Below are 21,972 nucleotides of genomic sequence, written 5' to 3' on the forward strand. Positions count from 1 at the left end.
TTTAAAAAAAAACTAAATATACCGCCAACCGTTTGTTAAAAAGTACAATAACAAAATGAAAATACCTTTATTTACACTAAAAGCAACTTTGTAAAGTTTCTCACGCCATACGCTCCATCCAGTGATCACATACAGTGAAAAAAGTATGCTCACCTCAAAACTCATTAGTTACATGTACAAATCATTTAACGAAAACTTACGACCTTTTAGTTTCAGGTTCATAAAGCATTCCAAACCCCTCAATCACACCACAAAGAAGCGAAATCAATGAGCGAACTCTTATAATATTAAGGCGCACGCGATGCTAAGACCTAAATGGTACGCTTCATCTGGGTTTACCGAAAGTCTAACTTAGTCAGAACAAAATTAACATTTCAACCATCATTATATTTCATTCAACCTGATGAATAACTTCAAGCTTTGTAAGATATTACTAAAACTTGATATTTAAATTATAGGACACAAGAGTATTTGATAAATCAACATTAATTATAGACCTTTATATTAAACCTTTCCCAATACTAAAAAAACTTTTCCAATATAAGATTACCGATTTAAAAAAATTATAATGTACGGTGACCATTTTAGCTTGAAATCGTATATCATTCATTATATTTTTAGTTTGTATAATGGTGAATATCCAAAAATATATTCCAGATGACCAAAGAACCAATGGGAACGCAGCGCTTAGACACTTATTGAAAAAAAAAACACTATTTAAGTATTTAATCCAGTTCCAAGTGGAACAAAGCGGGCGCAAGCGCATGTGTATCGTGGGAACTGGATGCATTACTTCAGCTGAGCCGAACCCACCTCAATAACCCGCACGTTTCCGTATTGGAGGGAAATCCCATGATTTGTGGCCAAATGAGCTTCCTTTTACAAAACCGTAACATGGAAAAGTAAGTGGATTAGCATTTGGTGATTGATAGTCATGAAATCAAAGATTTTTTGAGTTTTTTCCATTTATTGTTCGCAAAACAGACGTCTAACTGAAAAGTACCTAATCGTCGAATTAGAATTTACTGAAATCTTTACTTTTTTCTTTCCAGTACTTCTTTTTTCTAATGACATCGCTATTCTACACATGTTTAAATTTTGTATTTTGAACAAAATGCTGATGTCGGTAAAAAAAATATTATTACGAACTAATACGCAAGCAGCAGTGCAGTGTATTGCTTGAAAAGTATACTTATAGATCAAGTGATTTTAAGAACGAGCAATTTGCGACCAGACAAAGCTAAGTACTTTCGTATAGCAATGTTGGCAAGGATTTAACCGCGCCTGTTTAGAGCAAAATTGCTTAACATTCGACGAGAACAAGCTTATATGGCATATTGCCAGCTGGTTTAGGTATAGTTTAGTTATAATTTCACTGAAAACTCCCTTGTTTTCCCACGCTGCGGGCCGTTACAAAAGCAACCAATAATTTAGACAATTTTCCAATATACAGGTTCACTCTGTACATATATTAAAGCATGAGCGGTAGCGGAAACAACATTTAAGTAGTTTAATTTATTCATATTATACTGATTCATTTCATGTTTCCCCGCGGCGATGAATTTGATGAAAAATACAAAAAATAAATGCTTATAATCCAAGCTAGATTTACAAACCGACCATACATTATCTTTTTAGTTTCCATATAATGTGCATTTAAATATGTACTAGTAATACGATTCGTGAATCAATAAATACATAACTCTTAAGTCAGTTTGAAATAATGTACAATTGTGGATCGTAATAAGGTCTTTCAGATAACGTATTCATCTCTCCTAAACTCATTCATACTAGAGGTCAAATTAAATTTATTATTCTTCTTCTTTATATTCAAGAGCTGTGCTCTTGTCGGTGGAGCAATCTCCAACTCGTCCGGTCCTCAGCCAACTCCTTGACCTTCAGGTATGACACGACCTGAACCTTTTCTTTTATTTTGTTGAAATAATTTATTCTCGGTCTTCCTCTTCTTCTTTTTATTTAAGGAACTATTTCTATGGGTACAGCACAGGTCTTATGGCTCGGACCACGGTCGGAGGGCAGTGCTTAGAAACCGCAACAGCGCACCGGCGGTACACGGCATTACGTACTTGCTGGCCTAATGCTGCGTTATTGTTCCCTTTATTACTGCATGGCTGGGGCAGTGTGGGAGGATTCGCTAAATGTTCTTACTACTACCAGCTAGAGGTTGTCGAACGAATGTCTCAATAACGACACTCGAGCAGAGTTCCTAGCCAACTATTTATCGAGGTAAATGCTGATATAATCGGTATATTTTGTAAATTATGAAACGATACCAGTGGAAGTCTAGTATTTAGTGAAATTCCGTATAAACTCGTGCAACTAATTAGCAGACATCGTAAATTTTATAGCATTTTTGGTGCAGCGGATTGGTACAGATAATTCCAACTGAAATGGTAAATTAATGTTAATACTAACGTAATTAACGCTAATTAATCATTAGGGTTGAAATTGTTTATATCAATTCCGTTAACACCACTCCGCTGCACCGAAAATGCTATAAAGTTTACGATGTCTGCTAATTAGGTAACAATACTATCAATATTGTTGTTTTTGTTTCATATTGTCCGAGTTTTTCTTCCTTTTATTAATGTGCCTCTGAATAGCGTCATTGAAATAATATCACACCTGAACGAAGATATTCAAGTTTGGACCATAGGCATAGCTTTTGGACTATATTCGGTTGGTTGCTAGGCAACTGCTTTGCCATTGAGAACTTTACCGGCGCAATTCTTCTTGGAGTAGATAATACTTATATTATGGCCAGTTAAAATCAAATGAGGTACCTAGAGATTCATCATCATCATCATATCAGCCCTTTATCGCCCACTGCTGACCATAGGCCTCTCTTCTAGTACGCCACTTGTATCGTTCCTGAGCTAATCTCATCCAGAAGTGACCCGAAATTTTCCGGATGTCGTCCACCCAACGAGCCGACGGACGCCAGGCGCTTCTTTCATTTGAAAGCGGCCACCATTCTGTTAACATTTTAGTCCACCTGCCATCACCTAGAGATTATATTTTAATAATTGTCAAAACTCATTAAAAAGCTCCACGCCCATTATTAAAGTTTATGCGATATTAGACTCTAACAATCCTGTTACGCTCTGACATTGTTGTACAACGTAACGAGTTGATAGTGCAATCACGGGACTGACCCTGCCTCCTCGAAAGTGCGCTAAATAGCGCCCTGAAGCGGCCATTCCGCCTCATATCACACGCCACGACGTAAACTAAGCGGTTAGGGTCGCAGGTTCTGCTGAGATACAGTTTTTAAGTAGGTACCTGTCAGTTGTCTAGATAGTTGCTAGTTATGTTGATATTTACTTGGTACCTATAATCTTAAATGTGCGATTGACAAACATTGTGTATTGGTATTTCATCCTCTTATTTGCAAATGGAAATATGAATGTTTGCAATTTGCTTGAGTCAATTGTAAATATAATCGGACCAAGCTAACTCAGCAGCACATTTTGACAATGACAAAGTGTGGCCATGTCATCATTAATATAAAATTTTCATAAAAATATGACGTTTATAATGACATTCCCTCACTTTCTTCTATTCAAAGTGCAAAGTTAGCTTATACTGACTCTAGTACTAGTGCGAGTATCTCTTTAACTACATTCTCCAATAAGAAGAAAACAAGCGTTTAGTAAATCGTAGGTCCATATTTCCTTAAATCCACGGTCCGGGCCAGAATAACTCCACATGTGCGCGAATCCTACTCGTATAGAAGGTATATTTTGTACGACTATTATAAAAGCACTTACCTCTTTTTTGTGTCGTCTAGCTTTCACATTTTATTGTACGCAATGGACATTAAATAGCTGTAGGTACACACAGGTATGATAAATTCAAGTATATGAGTTTGTCGCAAGCTTTTGAAACTTGAATAATATTTTAACGTAACATATGAAAGTTTCGTTTTACAATATTAGGTTTATGACTAGGCTTGTTTGGGTACATGTGTTCCTATTTCACTTTACATCGAAATCATGATTAAATAGCTTACATACACGAACTAGTTTTCTTAGTGTTTGATAGGAACATGAGTATGGTTGAGATTATCACAGATATTTTTGAAATAGCTTTTCTAGCAAAATAGGACTTGGAGTCGAGTGTAGGATGCAAAAAATTGGCATTAATGTAAGTCTCAAATAACTTGTAAACTAATTAGGTACCAAACTAATGTGGCTCACCGACCCAAATCTTGGCTTCTGAAACGAGAGAACGCCACTTTTCCCGATCCTGCGCCGGTTCCTGCCAATTATCGGGTTGAAGCTGCTGCAGATCCGCTTCAACGCCGTCTCCCCAGCGGTAACTGGGCCGACCCACGGAGCGGCCACCACCAATCGGTCTTCTCAAGTACGCCCCTGTTTAATCACTACACCTTATAAAACAAAGTCCCCCGCCGCATCTGTCTGTTTCTGTGTTTGTATGTTTGTTCGCGATAAACTCAAAAACTACTGAACGGATTTTCATGCGGTTTCACCTTACAATAGAGTGATTCTTGAGGAAGGTTAACGTGTATAATTTGTCAACCCGTGCGAAGCCAGGGCGGGTCGCTAGTAATTAATAATATTATCATAATCGCAGTGTTTCGAATATTAACAAATTAAATATTATCATCCTTTCAATCCTTATCGACATCCTTCCTACGTGATGAGATCAACTTGATGAGATCAAGTAATTAATGTAAGTTAATCATGCAAGTTAGATTAAGGTACTAACGTTTAAAATGTTGCATACTTTTCTGAAACAAGTGCGAGTCGGACTGGCGCACGAAGGGTTCCGTACCATAATGAAAAAAAAAAACGGAAAAAAATGCAAAAAAAAAACGGTCACCCATCCAAGTACTGACCACGCCCGACGTTGCTTAACTTTGGTCAAAAATCACGTTTGTTGTATGGGAGCCCCATTTAAATCTTTATTTTATTCTGTTTTTAGTATTTGTTGTTATAGCTGCAACAGAAATACATCATCTGTGAAAATTTCAACTGTCTAGCTATCACGGTTCGTGAGATACAGCCTGGTGACAGACAGACGGACGGACGGACGGACGGACAGCGAATTCTTAGTAATAGGGTCCCGTGTTACCTTTTGGGTACGGAACCCTAAAAAAATATTTAAAAAAAAGCCATAGGTTTTCCTAATAAAAACTTTACGTTATTGAACAATTTTGAATTGGTAGTTTAATTTTCTACATTTAAGTAACATTAATCTTGTTCGCTTGTATAAACTACACATTAAACTTTATGGATCAGCCTTCTGCAGCTCAAAAGGCGCTAACGCACATTTTATCACCCTGTATACATTAAGGCAATGAATATCATTAGTGCGGGCTTCCTCGTCGCAAGGTCGCATCTTCTGCCCATTATGGTAAAGTTACACGTCTCTTCCCATAATAGGCTTTAGTGTAGACTCTGTAGTAATTTAAGGTCAGGTGCGTTAAATAATTACAAGCGACAAACGATTTATTTCACTTTTTATAAGGTTCATTGTCAAATGACAATAATACGTGAAAACGAGTTGTTGATTGTGGACACTAAATCTTACTTTTGTCTCCATGTCTATGAAAAAACCGCATTGACATAGGCTCTTATGTGTAGACAAATATTAAAATCCATTTTTTAGGTTTATTCTGAGCTGTAGTTAAGTTTCAGTTGTATTTGAACAGGATAGACGTCAAATTGGTGTGAGAGCTTTAAGTGGATTTCATTCGTATCAACAGAGTTTTATGCAATTCAAAAGTCTTAAATACTTTTTAATTCGATTTTTCTCCGTGTTTTATGGTTAGCTCATTAAAATATAAAGATTTTATAATTAAATTGCAAGTTAAATTTCTTCACATTAATGTACTTATATTCCATTAGAAAACAATTACCTAACCACATAAACCTTTCTCACTACTCAAAAATAAAATACAAAGCGCACCAATAAACAATAAAATAAACAATAAATATTAAGAAACAAATTTATTTCAATTAAATCAAAATAAGCGTGAAAAACAATTACGATACGATTGCAATACAAAAAGTAAATCGAAATCTTATCTGAAAAGGTTTAGTGACGGAAAATAGTAGCTTGTCCATAGTTAATAAGGTTTCAATTGGAACAGACAGAAACACTCGATAGGAGTTTGTGAAAGTAAATAATGTATCGATCGTACGTTGAGCCTGCGTTAAATAACCGGGCCGGCGCCAGGACTTCATTAACTGACAGCTAATTTTAATCTTCGATTAAAGACTAGGTTCTAGTGACGAGTAATGAGCCGTGGGGAATCGGTGCGCACTCTACGAATTGGTAATAGAATTAAATCGACTTGGATTATTTATTAGTTGCGCAACAAGATCAATGCAGATGCACTGCGTAAATATTAGCAGGATGATGAATTCGATATTATGGAGCCCGATACACTGCACCGAAGCGGCAAAAAGTAAAATTATCCATTTAAATGAATGTGACTTTTCTTAAGACTAATAAATAATAATCATAGATAGATAAATCAGGTTGAATCATTCCAAAACTAAGTAAATCAGGACATATTTTATTCTATAAGAAAACCGTATGCCAACTAGATTTGGTATGAATCATCTTTCTCGTTGCTTTAAACTTTATTTTTTATGCTAACACTGACCGTATTAATTATTACCGTATTTCATGAAAATTCAAGAATATCTCAGTTTATTTAACAAACACATGACTACCTAATGATTAATGATCTTTTTAAAGCCTAGTTAGTATTAACAGCTACGGGAAAGTAAATATTTACTTTACGAATTAAATGCCCACATTAAATAACAACACGAAAAACGTTTCCGTTTATGCTTCAATGACTAATGATCTTACTTGACAATGTATGGGAACCGAGATTAATCCCAGAAACAGCCGTATTTCATACCTTACCGCCTTGAAATAAGGTATAGAATCAGAAACATTTTTACATCTTACAATAATGGCAAGATATTAACAGACAATTAGTCTTCATCTGTCGTTAGTGTGTTTGTTTTTGTTGCGGTCTTAAACTGAATATTGTGCTGATGTTACTGGTAAATCATGGTTTGATTAAAATTACAGTAGGTAACTCATATTTTATTGTGATTTGATGATAGTCTTATATTAATGATTCAATATAGAATATAATTAATTAAAACATACCTGAATGTTCAATTTTAGGGGGAATGTCAAGAGTATAAATATTAAATATGTATAGGTATCTAATATCATGCAATTAATCATTTTCTTTACTTAGAACAGTTATAACCGTTTGACCTATAGTAGAAAACTTCTTAGTTTTTAAAGAAGGACCAACGAATCTTTTAAGATAATTGGCCGATTTGTATTCCTACTTTCCACTCCACATATTTCTCCACTCGTACACTCGAATCTTCAATCGTATTAGAGCTCAAAGATGCAAGTTCAACGCTCGGCGGTGCACAATAGTGCACTCATTAGCACTGCATTTGCATGCACTAATTATTGCCACACGAGCGGACATCGTCCCCGGCACTCGCGACGTCTGCGCAGGAGATGGGCAATGGCGAAGCGTTGAAAGAAGGAAACATGGTTGAAGACTCATTAGGTACCTATCTGCCAATATCCTGACATGTATACATTTGGTCTAAAAAGAGACACAAAAGGATCACGAACAACGAAGGTCAAGGGACAACCGCTTGTGAAAGGTATGGTTCCATTTGGTTTTAGGACAACTAGATGGTATCACGAAAATACCATCTAGTTGTCAATTTGACTGGCATTTTCCAAGTTTGCTATGTTTTACTGACAAAATGTAAGTTAATGTTAAGGTCAGTTTGAAATAATGCGTTTATAAAATAACAGAAAGTGGACAAAACTTCTCGCAAATTGAGTCGATGATATGCCTCATTCATGCCCTATTATGCTATATATACTCCTTTTGCTCGATTACGAGCATTGTGCGCGACTCTTTGTGCGCAGGCGCGGCGATTAGTGGCTGTCTCTTGCGCAACCTCATTATTCGGCTAAGGTTAATTTTACACACCAGCTTATCTGTCCCTTGTCAAAATTCTTATGACACTGACGAAAAGGCCATTATTGCTTGGCTTAGACCACTCATAACGTGGTTTCTAGGCTTGTATATCCCATTTTAATCTCACGGTTACCATCTGTCAACTATTATGATTCGGATCGTAAAGCGCATTTCATATCATTGGTGAGGTCGTATGTTGAGTTACGAAATGATAAAGGAACATTGCCAGTGATTATTGTTAGTGAATTTAAGTATTGTGTTGGCAAGGTCACGTTAACATTGAATTGATCATCTGATTGAAGCCTCCTTTCTTCGCTGTTCTCTTGGAAGTTTGCTGATAACTGAAACTTGATTTTATTATATACCTACAACACTCATGTGTCTTACAGCCAATTTGCCTCATAAAGTTATCTGAAGAAGTGATAACGGAAGATTGTATCATCTGTATAAACGAGTATGTTCATATGATTTCTACGAACATTACTAGTTTCGAGGGTTAGTACTGGAAAAATATTTAGGTGTGTGGAGGAAATTATTCAATAGAAAACTGAATTTTTAGATTTCACAACATAATTAAATATTACATTTAAGTCTATGCTGTAATCAACTAAATTTCGCAAATAACATATGCACCATGACGTTAAATACTCATCCATTTCAAAGTGACTGACAACGCATTAGCTTTTGAACATTTCATTCATTCGTTTTTAAATGTTTGACAAGTACAATTAAACAGCAAAGTGTAATGTTTGAAGTGAGATTAGTAAAAGGTCGAGAGATCATTTGTTAAAATGGTGTACGAACGAATATGAAACGTCACTGAAATTATTAAAAATCCATTTTTTGTGAGATATTCGGTGACAACACCAAGACAAATTTTATAAATATTGCATTAGAGGCCACAATTTGTTATTTTTATGTTTTAGGGCAATAAATAAATGTTTTATCCAAAAACACGCTGCTATTATTGAAGGCGTCTCTCGTGAAAATGGTGACAACAATAAATGGCAAATAAGAAAAATAAAAGCGCCTATTCTTCACATCACAAATTCACAACGGTATCCGAAAGATTTAGCAGCATTTATTGAAAATGTATTATTTTATAGTAGGTAAGCAATGTAAACTAAATCTATTTGCTAAAACAGTCAACATTAAATATGATTCAGTGTTTCAGCGAACCGGAACTGTTGGGTAGTCAAGTCACAGATATTGGATCCCGATAATTTATCGGCGCTCGCGCGTGGGAACCGCGCGCTTGCACTCACACCGTCATCGGACTCATTAATCAGTTAATCAAGTTGATTTGGTAAAATAAACAATTATTTGAGGTTTATTCAACGTCGTCACCTTTAAAAAGGACCTTATTGTTTCCTCTATATCCTCTTCTTATTTATTTTGATGCTAATAGAGTTTTATTATGAACAGACATCGCATATTTTATAGCATTTTCGGTGCAGCGGTGTTAACGGAATTGGTATAAATAATTTCAACCCTAATGATTAATTACGTTAATATCAACCTTAATTTACCATTTTAGTTGGAATTATCTATACCAATTCAGTTAACACACTCCGCTGCACCAAAAAGGCTATAAAATTAACGATGTCTGATTATAGTGATTATGAACTTTCATTGCATGTCACGAATTTTACAGTGCATCAAAAGCTGCAAAGAAAATACTTTCATGAAATGCATATCTAACCTGAAAAATATTTTGTTTTGAAATAATTAACATCGTCGATGTAAGACGGGTTTCACATAGGTGGCTCGGAAGGCAACAGTCCGTATTGTTAGTACATATCTATCAGTCCTCGATGCAAGGCCGATTTAATTAATCGATACATACCATTAGCCATAATTACAATGCATAATAAGAACAATATGCGTATGGAATGTTTCTCGAGTTTCTTAGTCAAAGTTAAAATATATAGATATACATTTTGTTTTGGTCTATACCACCTGCCTGAACACTGAGCGCTGGGCGCACGCTACGCATTGCATTTATTAACCTATTTTATTTACGTAATTGTAATCTATTAACAAACTGAACCTCAAAATTAAAAATATTTATAACTCTCAGCGTAACAGAATTGAATGCTGATGAATTTTAAATTATTATTCTTTCAATCAGGTTTTGCAAATCAGATCAATTATTAACAATAATTTAATAAACATTCTCCAAAACAAAAGGCGGCGGAACAAAAGCTTGATCTAAGCAGCATAAGAGCACTAGAAATAGATCCATCAATTAAGCCGGATCAGGCGTGAGTGGACTTTTGATTGATCCATCAATACGTACATAAATCCATTACAGTACCGATGCGCCTGCGGTTAATTGTGTATCTATGGACGTCTGCGGTCGCTTCCTGCGTGAGTCCCGTTGGTTCCTTGTTTAAATTTCGAAAATATTTGGATCGTAAATATGTAATAGTACCTTAATATGTAATTGAGATATTCATAAAATTAAGAAATTTCATTTTAAATAGTTCCCATGATCGAAATTCTGTATATTTTGAAAGAGGACGCTGTAATTTTATTTTTCTTGCTGTGTTCTTTGTGTGTACATGTAAGGAAGTGAAACTCATTTCTAGGAAATCGTTAAATTTAATTTCATACACTTTCAACATTATATCGTACAACACAAAATATTAATCGTTTAATCTCAAAAAGTACAGATCTTTCGCTTCGCATTACCCAATCTTTTTTTTTCTTTTGGTGAACACATTCAAGATTTTGAACTCAGCATTAGTAAGGAGATATGTAAAACTATTCGATATTCCTATTATTGGGAACCACTGTAACCTGTAATGGTTCCAGTTGTTGAAATAAACTTGCTTCAAAACCTATTAGAAACACGAATTTGAGGATTTACGAGTATATAATAGTACATTATTGTCGAGGCTCGGAAGTAGCTACTTGCAGGCTGAGGATTCGTTTTAAACGGACGACCTTGGGAGTCCGTTTAATTGAATCCGAAGCCAGCAAGTAGCCTTCCAGCCGAGTCATATATAGTGCTTTTCTCAAAAATGGTGCAAGAAATATAAATATCATAGAAATATTTTACAAAAGCAACTTTCTTACGTATATATTTTCACAGAAAAAAGCAGAAACAATTGAAAAAATTAGCTTTGCCGCCTTTTTATTTTTTTAATAAAAAAATAGAAGTGTATTTTTCTGCCGAAAGTACGCCAACCTATTTGAGACAGCTAAATAGTCGCGGTACTAATCATCTGTTTGGCTGTTTAATGGGCCTGTGCCTTCATTTGATATGGCCATTTCAACTTTTAAAAAGTTTGGAACTCGACAAATAATGGAATTTGTATGCAACATTGCAGTCCCAAAATCGAGACTGCAATGTTTTTAACTTTTTAATTTTTGACTGACTATAAACTACGCGCTTCGCAACCTATTTTTTAAACGGCAAAGTCGACTTTGCCGTCCATTTTTGAGAAAAAATAGTATTCATGACATGGTTCCTGACATTAGATATACTATAGGTAAAGCATCCGTAGATAATTACTGAAGTAATTAAAAAATATATTAATGAACCGATACAGGATACGGCTAACTACAAAATTACAACCTGTCAAGGCTTCATCGTTTTGTTATTTTTAATTCCATTAAAACAAACCAGTTACGAATAGGTTGATCCCCTTAACAGATTAAAACCTAATCAAATCCGATGTACCGTTCATACGTATAATGAGTTACAATGATCTAATTAGACCGGGCAAGTACGTACTCTACACGCGTGCTGTCACAACATTCCTCCTATTATATCGTATCACGCAACCGACTGTCAACTGTGTGTCAAAGATATGGTACAGTCGGGGACATAAGTAATATTTTCATAGTTTTAATGTTTAAATTACAATAAATAAATAAATAAATAAATAAATAAATATTGGGGACATCTTACACAGATCAAACCTAGCCCCAAACTAAGCAAAGCTTGTACTATGGGTACTAGGCGACGATATACATACTTGTATAGATAAATACATACTTATATACATAGAAAACAACCATGACTCAGGAACAAATATTAGTGTTCATCACACAAATAAATGCCCTTACTGGGATTCGAACCCAGGACCATCGGCTTAGCAGACAGGGTCACTATCCACTAGACCAGACCGGTCGTCAAATATGTATGTATGTATGTGTGTATGTTCAAGTATTTATTAAATAGGCATATATTTTGTTAAATTCTGAGATTCTTGTAATAAATAGGAGCTGGCACGAGATATAAAATCGGCGCCAGCTTTCATGAAGTTCGTAAATGAACCTATGTTATACATAACGCTATATGCCATCTTAGAATTTATACTTTTATGATATCGTTAGGTTTCATGATGTGGCCAGCCACGTTATCATTTCATGAAATTATTGCAACATCATGAAATGATTAATTCTAAGATCGGACCATAATTTTAACGAAATTAGCGTGTGAAAGAAATAGCTAAAGACTTGTATAATTGCGTACAAATGTACCTGTCAAACATTTTAATTTAAAATCAGACCCTTCAAAAGCTGCTATCTCACTCCCAATCGACGCTTTAGTAAAAGATAGCAGTGGGCTGTCTAATTCTGTTGCTATAAGATTTTTCAGTGTTGCTATCTCGTTTAACATCACGGTATTAGTGCGAGATAGTTGTATGGAAGGTTCTGATACGGTTGTTGAATGATTTTGAATAGGCCATGATCGGCTTACGGGTTATCAAGTGGTACATCGGTACCACGTGCCGGGATTAAACTCCTACGTCATATGAATTATGACATAGGTGTATGGCCTTCTTATCAGCATTGTATATAATAATAAAAACATAATTGTTCTTAAATTATATTTTCATAACCATAATCGTTTATTGCAACCATGGCATTACAAGTTATTTGACTTTTATGTTCGCGTAAATCTATAATTAAGTAAGATTCTAGGTAAGCATTAAAAAGAGTTGAAATATTTATGGCTGAATTCACTTAATAAATACCGTGCCTCGGTAGAGAGTACCATTTTGTACCATTTGGAGTTGAAACTCTAGGTCCATGGGGTCCCAGCGCGCATAAGTTGTTCGCAGAAATCGCGAAGCGTCTGGTTGACGTAACTGGTGACCGAAGAACTGGCGGCTACCTCGCACAACGTATCAGCATTGCGATACAGCGAGGAAAATGCCGCCAGCATCCTTGGTACAATGCCTCAGGGGCCTATTTTAGATTTAAGCTAGTTATTAATTTCGTTTAGTAGTACCACTGTATATATATTGTATGTACCTATATAAATGATTAAAAAAAATACCTAACTAGAAGTTCAAATCTCTAATTACTAAATTAAAGTTATTGTAAAACAATAAATAATGAATAAGATTCATGTTTCCAGATACATTCTTGCTTTCTTTAGTACTACTTAACCAACATTTTAATGTCGTGCCATTATGTCCATATTGGCTATCTCGTTGTGTGCGCGACGCCTTACCGCCGCCATAATGGTCTTACGCGCATTACGTTATTTTAGTGGTTTGAGGCGAACAAAAAAATGGGAAACAATTTGAGTTATGTAGGGAACGTCGGCCTTGTCGGTAAGTTAAAGCGTTTACAAATCAAAATTACCATTTGTTGTTTAATAAATGATAAACATATTTGAATATGTATGTGTTTCTCACCTGCCTGAACGTTGAAATCTTACTTGCTTAGCTACTGCTTCGAAGTAGGTAATACCTTTTCAAGATGTGTAGGTAGATAGGTACCCCATAGATACGCATTTTGCCTTTGTAAATGCCTAGTTTAAATCACACAATTAAAATTGTATTTTTTCCAAATCGTCCAAAATTTGACCCTCATTGTCCTGATATACACCCACTTGCCAGAATTTCATTTGCCATAATAGTCAACAGCCATTATATTGTTTCCCATAATTACATATGCAATACTTATTGTTTACTATATTAATCACGTGCCAGAAACTTTGTTTCCCATAAAATCAATTTCAATAATATCATTTGTCATCATCATTGTAAGCCATAATTATCACTAGCCATAATATAATTTTTTTACAGAAACCAAATGCTACTAGAAAAATGGGTTAGGTTAGGTTTGAACTGCGACCCTTACAGAAAAGTAATGCTACTGGAAAAGTGGGTTAGGTTAGGTTTGAACTGCGACCCTTACAGAAAAGAAATGCTGCTGGAAAAGTGGGTTAGCTTAGGTTTGAACTGCGACCCTTACAGATAAGAAATGCTATCAGAAAAGTGAGTTAGGTTAGGTTTGAATTGCGACCCTTACAGAAATCAAATGCTACTAGAAAAATGGGTTAGGTTAGGTTTGAACTGCGACCCTTACAGAAAAGAAATACTACTGGAAAAGTGGGTTAGGTGAGGTTAAATATTCTATTAAATAATATTATTACAATTAATAATATAGACAACAACACGTATGGCACTCGTACGTTCTGGAATCTAATAATCGGGTAAACAAAGAGTATGTCACATCATTTTTATGGTAAACAAACAATTCGGGCAAATAAAATTCGGGCATATGAGTATTATTTTATATAATGTTCGGACAAACAATAGACAACCCATTGTCCTATAGGCATTCGTAATAAAAATAATATACTTACTTTATTTAGGACATGCCTATGATTTCCCCAGTTTGTTCTTAAACTTAGGTACTGGCGACGACACACCGTTGTGCTTTAGGTACACTGGCGTTCAAAAGTGCATGAGGATGTTTCAACCGTAATATTAAGGCATTACGGTCGACATCTAGCCATGCGTTTGAACGCCACTGTACCTATTACAATGTTATACAATTAGTAATATAGACGTTCGTCGTATGTTTCGCCATGACCCGTTTCCAAATTTTCTATAGGACACTATTTTTTAATATTTACTTACTTACGTAGTAGACACTAACTCGATACGTAAATTACAGCGTTCCTAAACTTGAGACACGATAACAACCCTAATTGGTGACGCGTTTTATTGTCGTTTAGTCTAGTTAAGGCTATAGTTTCTCTTATTTTGTTGGAGGATTCTATAAACAATTCAAAGCAAAAATATTGCCCTTAATGATTCCAACAAAAATGTTTTTATACGCTAGGTGATTGGGCGAGGCGGCAAGAACGCCCCGTTTTCTGTGGTCCTGAGTGTAGTAAAACACTTAACCATTATTGTCTTAATCGTTAAATTAATATTATGCCTATACTTTGACATGTACCTAAGTATACATTATAGTTGCAAGTTTGAAAAACATTTAGGTTTTTAAAGTTAACGATTTAATTATTCTTAAACCTCTAGTTGTTTTAAATTTATGTCAAAACGTTAAAGTATATCTGATGTTCGTAAAATAAGGTGCGACTCGAAACCATCAGTCAAATGGATCGTGCCTTTACGTTCATTGTAATAAGCAATTAACGCTTGACGTGAATTCTTGAGCGGCCCGGCGTCACCTATTAGCAGCAGAAGTGTTAACAGAACAACTGTACCGAGATCTAATTTGATTTGAATTATACAAATAATCTGTACAAGCATTTTGTCCAGGTTGTGTTCATGTGAGATTTGTATTTATGAAAAAAAGTTATTTTTCTCAAGCGAATATTTATTACCCACTGAAAGGAATGTCCCAGACTGACTGAAATTGTACGAGTTAATTACATTTCATATTATACATACAGTAAAATGATACTGTCAACTTTATGTCATATTGCTTACTAGGTTACTACTACTATTACTAACCTGGTCAAGGTAATTTTTTTTTAAAACAGTGAAAGCGTACTAAAAGCTATTCTGGTTTTTTCTGACGGCGCCAACTTCTGCGGGGTATTATATTCTTTCGTTCTATAGTTTGTCATAATACATATTTAAAAAAACACAATATATGAGACATTTATATTACACTAAAAAAAATTTCTTTTATTTTACACTAAAATTGTTTTAAATTTTTGTATATGCTATAAGTACCGAATACTGCAAAATACCCGAATAATTTTAAGACATGATGATGGCGCCTACTATCGAGTAAATGACGTAAGTACCTATAATGACATACCTATCACAAAGAATCTACATTTCCTCGAAATTCATACATAATTCTTTGAAATGGCCGCTAACGCACTATCGCTAAAAAATGACGAAATGTGCAAATTGATTTCAAAATATTGGTCCAGTTACTACGTATGTGTCACAACGTTCGACAAATACCTACAATACACCACCACGACCACGAAACCACGAGACCACGGGGACAACGCCGTCCTCGACACGTCGGAGGTAAATTTAAAACTTAATTTTACTCGATTCAGCCCCGTTGTAGTAAATAATAATGAGTAAAAATCAAAGTTTAAATCAGTGACTTACAATACACTCGTATTAGCATCTTAAAATAATTTCGCGGTGCGGAAAGAGAAGACTCGTGGAATGTATGGGGCCCAATCATAGATTTATAAGGCATAGATTATTAGTTCGTACACCCCCAGTGAAGCCATTTCAAGTGCGACGTCACGTCACACTCGCATCATCGTATTCGAACGGCCCTCGCAGTACTCAAAGTCAAATCGGTCTGTGTACACCTCCCGTTTAAAATCCAAAAACTACAGGAAAGATGCTTGTTTCTACAGTGAATAGGTGTCACAACACATCATATAATAAAAACAAACCGCTTGATATTACATTTCACGCGTAAGTATCGAGTTTAATGTGATATTTTTACATAATCGTAAATACAAAAATCAAAATTTTCGTCAGCCGCCATTTCTTCTAAATGTTGCCAGTGTAGTGAATATTTTTTCCTCCAAATGGGACATGACGTCTACATTCTAAAATAAATACGCTCCATTAAATTTCATTGTATAATTATAGAAAATTATAATTAAGTTAATTATTTAGGTAAGTATTTACTTTTTTCTTATTTGTATTTTGTGTCATGTTCGTTTCAGTTTTCTGACTGATATACTTCTGTCTGCGAGATGGAAGGAAAAAAATAGACTAAATCGGAATGACGCAATATGGAAACATTGGAAACGGACTAAACACAGTCGAATATGCTCTGTCCTATTTAAATTTATTCTTATTATTTTATGCACATTTGTTAAATAAATAAAAATAGTAAAAACTTATCAGCTATTTATTTAATCCTTATTTCACAAAGTACAGAAATGTAACAAATCCCAAAATAAACAAAAAGCTTTTGCTACAAAATCGAATCTACACACTTCCAAATTATTAATAACCAAGTGTGATGTTGTTAAAATTCCCCTACTTTGAGAGAAGTAAATGACATTTACCTACAAGGTCTGAAACCTATATTGATGAGTGATGATGATGATTGATGACTATGATGGAAAAAGAAGAGTCGTGGAATGTATTGGGCCGCATTATACATTGCTGCCTATGAACATTTCGTCAACTGGAAACGAGAAAAGCAAACCGTATTGTTGGCGTACTTTCTTGAATTATCTGAAAAATATCAGGCGCCAACTATGTGGTCAAAATAGTTACTCAATGTTAAAAACAATTATAAAGTCAAAAAAACGATGTAAATATAGGTAGTTACACACAATTGACTGCATTTTTGAAGAGAAAGTCGCAAGGATATCAAGCAATAAAATCTAAAGTACTGACGGCAGATGATATTGAAAAAAATCATCAACGAAGCTCCGGATCATCAGTACTTGGCAACAAATAATAATACAATGGTATTATTTTCGTAATTGGACTAAAAAATAAATAAAACTGTCTCTTTTAACTACTGTGCTTTTTATTTCATTGTAGTTTTTTCGCAATTGTATTAAAAAACGTTGTTCGACACACGTGCGGAAGTGTCATTTTCACTCGTCCCGAGTTTTGACCCTCACCTATCGGCTCGGGTCAAGAAACCTCGGTACTCGTGCAAAATGACATACTTCTCGCACTTATATCGAAAACTACTATTTCACCACACCAGCTGGAAAAGCCTCTCTTGATTGTTCAAAAACTGCTTTCAGTTGCATTTTATCCACATGTGGGGCAAAGTAATCAGATGCAAATTTTGAGTTGTTACCTTATGTTTGCTGGTATATAGAATTGACGAGAATAGATGAGACCTTCATTTGGATTTGATTTGGCTTGATATGACAGTTCATATTTTACTTGCGTTGGTGTGGTGAAAAATTTTATGTTTCACTCGGTGGCAAAATTTGTTTAACTCTCGTGCCTTGAAACCCTCGCAACGCTCAAGGTTCCACTTTCCGAACCACTCGCTACGCTCGTGGTTCAATTGTGGTATCTTTCGTTAGCTCGGGTATCAATATTAGCACGAGAGGTTAAACAACAACTTGGCCCCCTTGTAATTAATAATAAATTACATTAAATTACTTGATCTTGGCCAGTTTTTTATACATTCGTTCATCAGCATCACCCACCTGGGCAAGTCTCCGGAACTCCCTCTACCTATTGGATGCGATTAAAGATTTTTACATATGTAAACAGGATTAAACCGGGGATAAAATGAAGTAATTCCACTTCCAACATTTCTTGAGTGTGACATTGTCTGTGATCACGGGTTTGGGATTGTCGGGCGTGGCACTTCGCAGTGTGAGTCATCTTTACCAACCTGGTGAACATGTTGTGTGCGTAGCTGCTCATGTGTGTGTGGCACGCTTTGATCAGCGTCCCCCCGCGCCCCGCGCGCTCGCATCATTAACGAAGCCCCCACTGCTGTCACCTGTCAACAGAGATGACCTTTTAGTATTTAACCTTTTCGCCGCCACGTCAATGAAGTAATGAAGTGTCATCAGCGCCATGTCAAAAATTGCTCGTATACAAACCTGACCAAAACTACGACTTGATATCAAGTCGTGGCGTGTGGGGCACGAAATGTTCGGACTTCATATCAAGTCAATGGCGGCGAAAGGGTTAAGCTAACAGGTATTTTAAGGGTTTTTACTGAAATTTTGAAACATGTCATTTCAATACATTTTAGGTCAAAAATTACAAAATGTGTTCTGAAAGGTGTCTAAATCTTAGGTAAATGTCATCGCTACAGCAAGCCAATTAAAACAAGGGAGTAGAATTAGAAATCACATGGGTTGTAAGCTAGCGCAGGGACCATAATACAAATCGATCATAAGGACGAAAATGAAATTAGTTATAAAAGAAAAAAAAAATGTGAAAAAAAAATTAAGAAAAAAGATTTAAAAATCTAAGCTGTTATTGCTTCTAAGCGGTAATTTGCAATTTGACAAAGAAAGAAAATGTTCTGATACCTAACTAGTAGCTATTGGTTTGTCTTAAAAAGGTTCTGGAACTGCGATTCCGAATATGGAGCGCTAAAATTTTTTCATTAGCATTGCTATGCCTTGACCAATCGTTGCCCGGCGATGCATCGAATATGGGCATAGGAGGAGTGTTATGACTTCTGCTTATTAAAGTAATAACTGACCTTATTGGTCAAATAAGACAAGGAGCTGTAACGCTTGCTCTAAACTACTCTAAAGGTTTTAAAGCTGTATTAATAAGGTACAAAATACAAGGTATGTTCTAACTATGGAATAACTCAAAAGTATTTTATGAAATATTTTAACTTGTGTTTATTTTAAGTAGAAACACTTCTATTTAAATAATAAACTGAAACAATGTGTCATACAGGGTGTCCCAGAAATCGACGTCAAGCCGTAAACGGATGATAGACCAAGTCATAACAGTTATCATAAAAATACAAAAAAAATCCAACTCATGTTCTTTAAAAATTATGGTCACTTTAAAAATTCACTAAAAAATCCACAACCTGTAATTATTGAAGATTACATAATAATAAAAAAATTATAATAAATTATGGAATTTGTATTAACAAGAGTTAAAGAACCATTACAGGGTGTGGATTTTTTAGTGAATTTTTAAAGTGACCTTATATTTTAAAGAACATGAGTTGGATTTATTTTTTGTATTTTTATGATAACTGTTATGACTTGGTCTATCATCCGTTTACGGCTTGACGTCGATTTCTGGGACACCCTGTATATGAAAAAAAGTGACCAAGGCCCAGTTAATAGCTGTAGGTAATGCTTGTAATCGAACCAGTGTCTTCAGCTTTCGTGGTTAAGATTGCATGGTATAATGTATTTTAAAATAAGTAAAGACGAAACACTTATAAATATTTTGTTAGTAGGTACTGCTTTTAAACTATGAATTCCACTTTCAATTCATCATCATCATCATCATCATCTCAGTCATAAGACGTCCACTGCTGAACATAGGCCTCCCCCTTGGACCTCCATACGTGCCGGTTGGAAGCGACCCGCATCCATCGGTCGTCTGTCCATCTTGTGGGTGGACGTCCTACGCTGCGCTTGCTAGTCCGTGGTCTCCACTCGAGCACTTTTCGACCCCATCGGCCATCTTCTCTGCGTGCAATGCAGCGTCTTCTCTGCGTGCGTGTATTCTCAAAACTCAAAGTCGCTCAACGAGCTATGGAGAGGGCTATGCTCGGAGTTTCTCTACGTGACCGAATCAGAAATGAGGAGATCCGTAGACGAACTAAAGTCAACGACATAGCCCACCGGATTAGCAAGCTGAAGTGGCAATAGGCAGGCCACATTCAATTATAAAAGTAAAATTGCTTTTATGCTTGATGCCTATGAAGTCATTAATACTTTTGTCTTCGTATCCGTATGTTTAAAAATAAAATCCTTGCAAAAGTAGTTTAAACTTAAAATCATCAGACGTTAATAAAATAGCAAATAAGTAAAACCAACCATTTTAGAACACTTCTACAATCTATCGCCAGTAGGCACTTGATGACGTACTTGACGTAGATATACATTACTGTAAGTATGTTATATAACAATACATAGAGTGAAACTTATAACACCGACATCGAAATGATATGTTAGCTACATAGAAACACATCGAACTAAAATGAAATATTGACATAGAAACGTCATAAGTTTATTTTAGACTAGTAGCTTTATTCGAATTGGTTTATCGGTTAAAACGTAAAGAAGTAACACACAGACAGGCATTTATATACTGGTAGTGATATTGACCGCCACTGCTATACATATACAAATACAAATACAAATATCTTTATTCAGTAATAAAGGACACAATTTTAGCTTACATTTTAGTTCACAACTATAATTATAGTTAATAACCTTAGCCGCTAAGTGCAAAGAAAATATTGGCGTAGTTACCGCACAGTTCAGTGACCAACCATAATCCCTAAGTCTTTAGAATAAGGTCTACAATTGGCCAGTTAACTGCACTAGTATTAAAGATTACAATAAAATAATATAAACATTTTATGATTTTTATGAATGAAGTAAGCTACATCTGTTCCCCGTACTAGTATTAAACTGTATCACGGTGGAAACAGGATTCGCCATCCTCTATTTTCAATATTTTAACAGTCAATCATTAGCATCATACTACATATTAGTAAAATAAATCATTAATTATAAAATATTCCGCATTAAATTGTGTTCAGAATGTTGAGATATAAGTAATATAACAAATCAAACATTTATTAACTAAAAAAAAATATAACAAAATATCGCTGTTAAGTAATGGCGAGTATCAACGACTTTCATATTCCCGAAAGGTGAACTCACAACAATATTTGTTTGACCGAGAATCAACAAAGATACCGCTGTGGTAAAACACCGTATAATGACACCCAAACTTATTTATATACTTACTTAAACTCCTTTCAGGTTAATAGGTCCAATTTGAGTTTGTGGCATATATATATAGCTATACACAAAATAAACTAAAGTACTTAAATGACTGTTCAACAATTGGGTCCGAATTGTATTAAGGACCTGCATTAAGGTGATTATGTCCATTTTCGTCGAATGATTGGACACATTTTGGTTTTGGGCTTTTATTTATAAAAGAAATGTAATTGGTGTAAATAAAGAACCTTCAAGTTGCGATGGCTGATAAATTGATAGCTGCAGGCTTGTTTCCATG

General features: G+C 35.2%; 1 protein-coding gene across 2 annotated transcripts in view; it reads right to left on the minus strand.

Moving 5' to 3' along the window:
* Nucleotides 1-21,972, minus strand: part of LOC134795071 (PAS domain-containing protein cky-1-like) — a 126,665-nt gene that overhangs the window by 89,661 nt on the left and 15,032 nt on the right. For both annotated transcript variants that reach the window (XM_063766917.1, XM_063766911.1), the window contains exon 2: nt 18,617-18,727. In XM_063766917.1, the coding sequence (XP_063622987.1) occupies nt 18,617-18,648 (32 nt within the window). In that variant the 5' untranslated portion in view covers nt 18,649-18,727. The remainder of the gene's footprint in view (nt 1-18,616; nt 18,728-21,972) is intronic.

Source organism: Cydia splendana, chromosome 1, assembly GCF_910591565.1.
Source record: "Cydia splendana chromosome 1, ilCydSple1.2, whole genome shotgun sequence".
NCBI lineage: Eukaryota > Metazoa > Arthropoda > Insecta > Lepidoptera > Tortricidae > Cydia > Cydia splendana.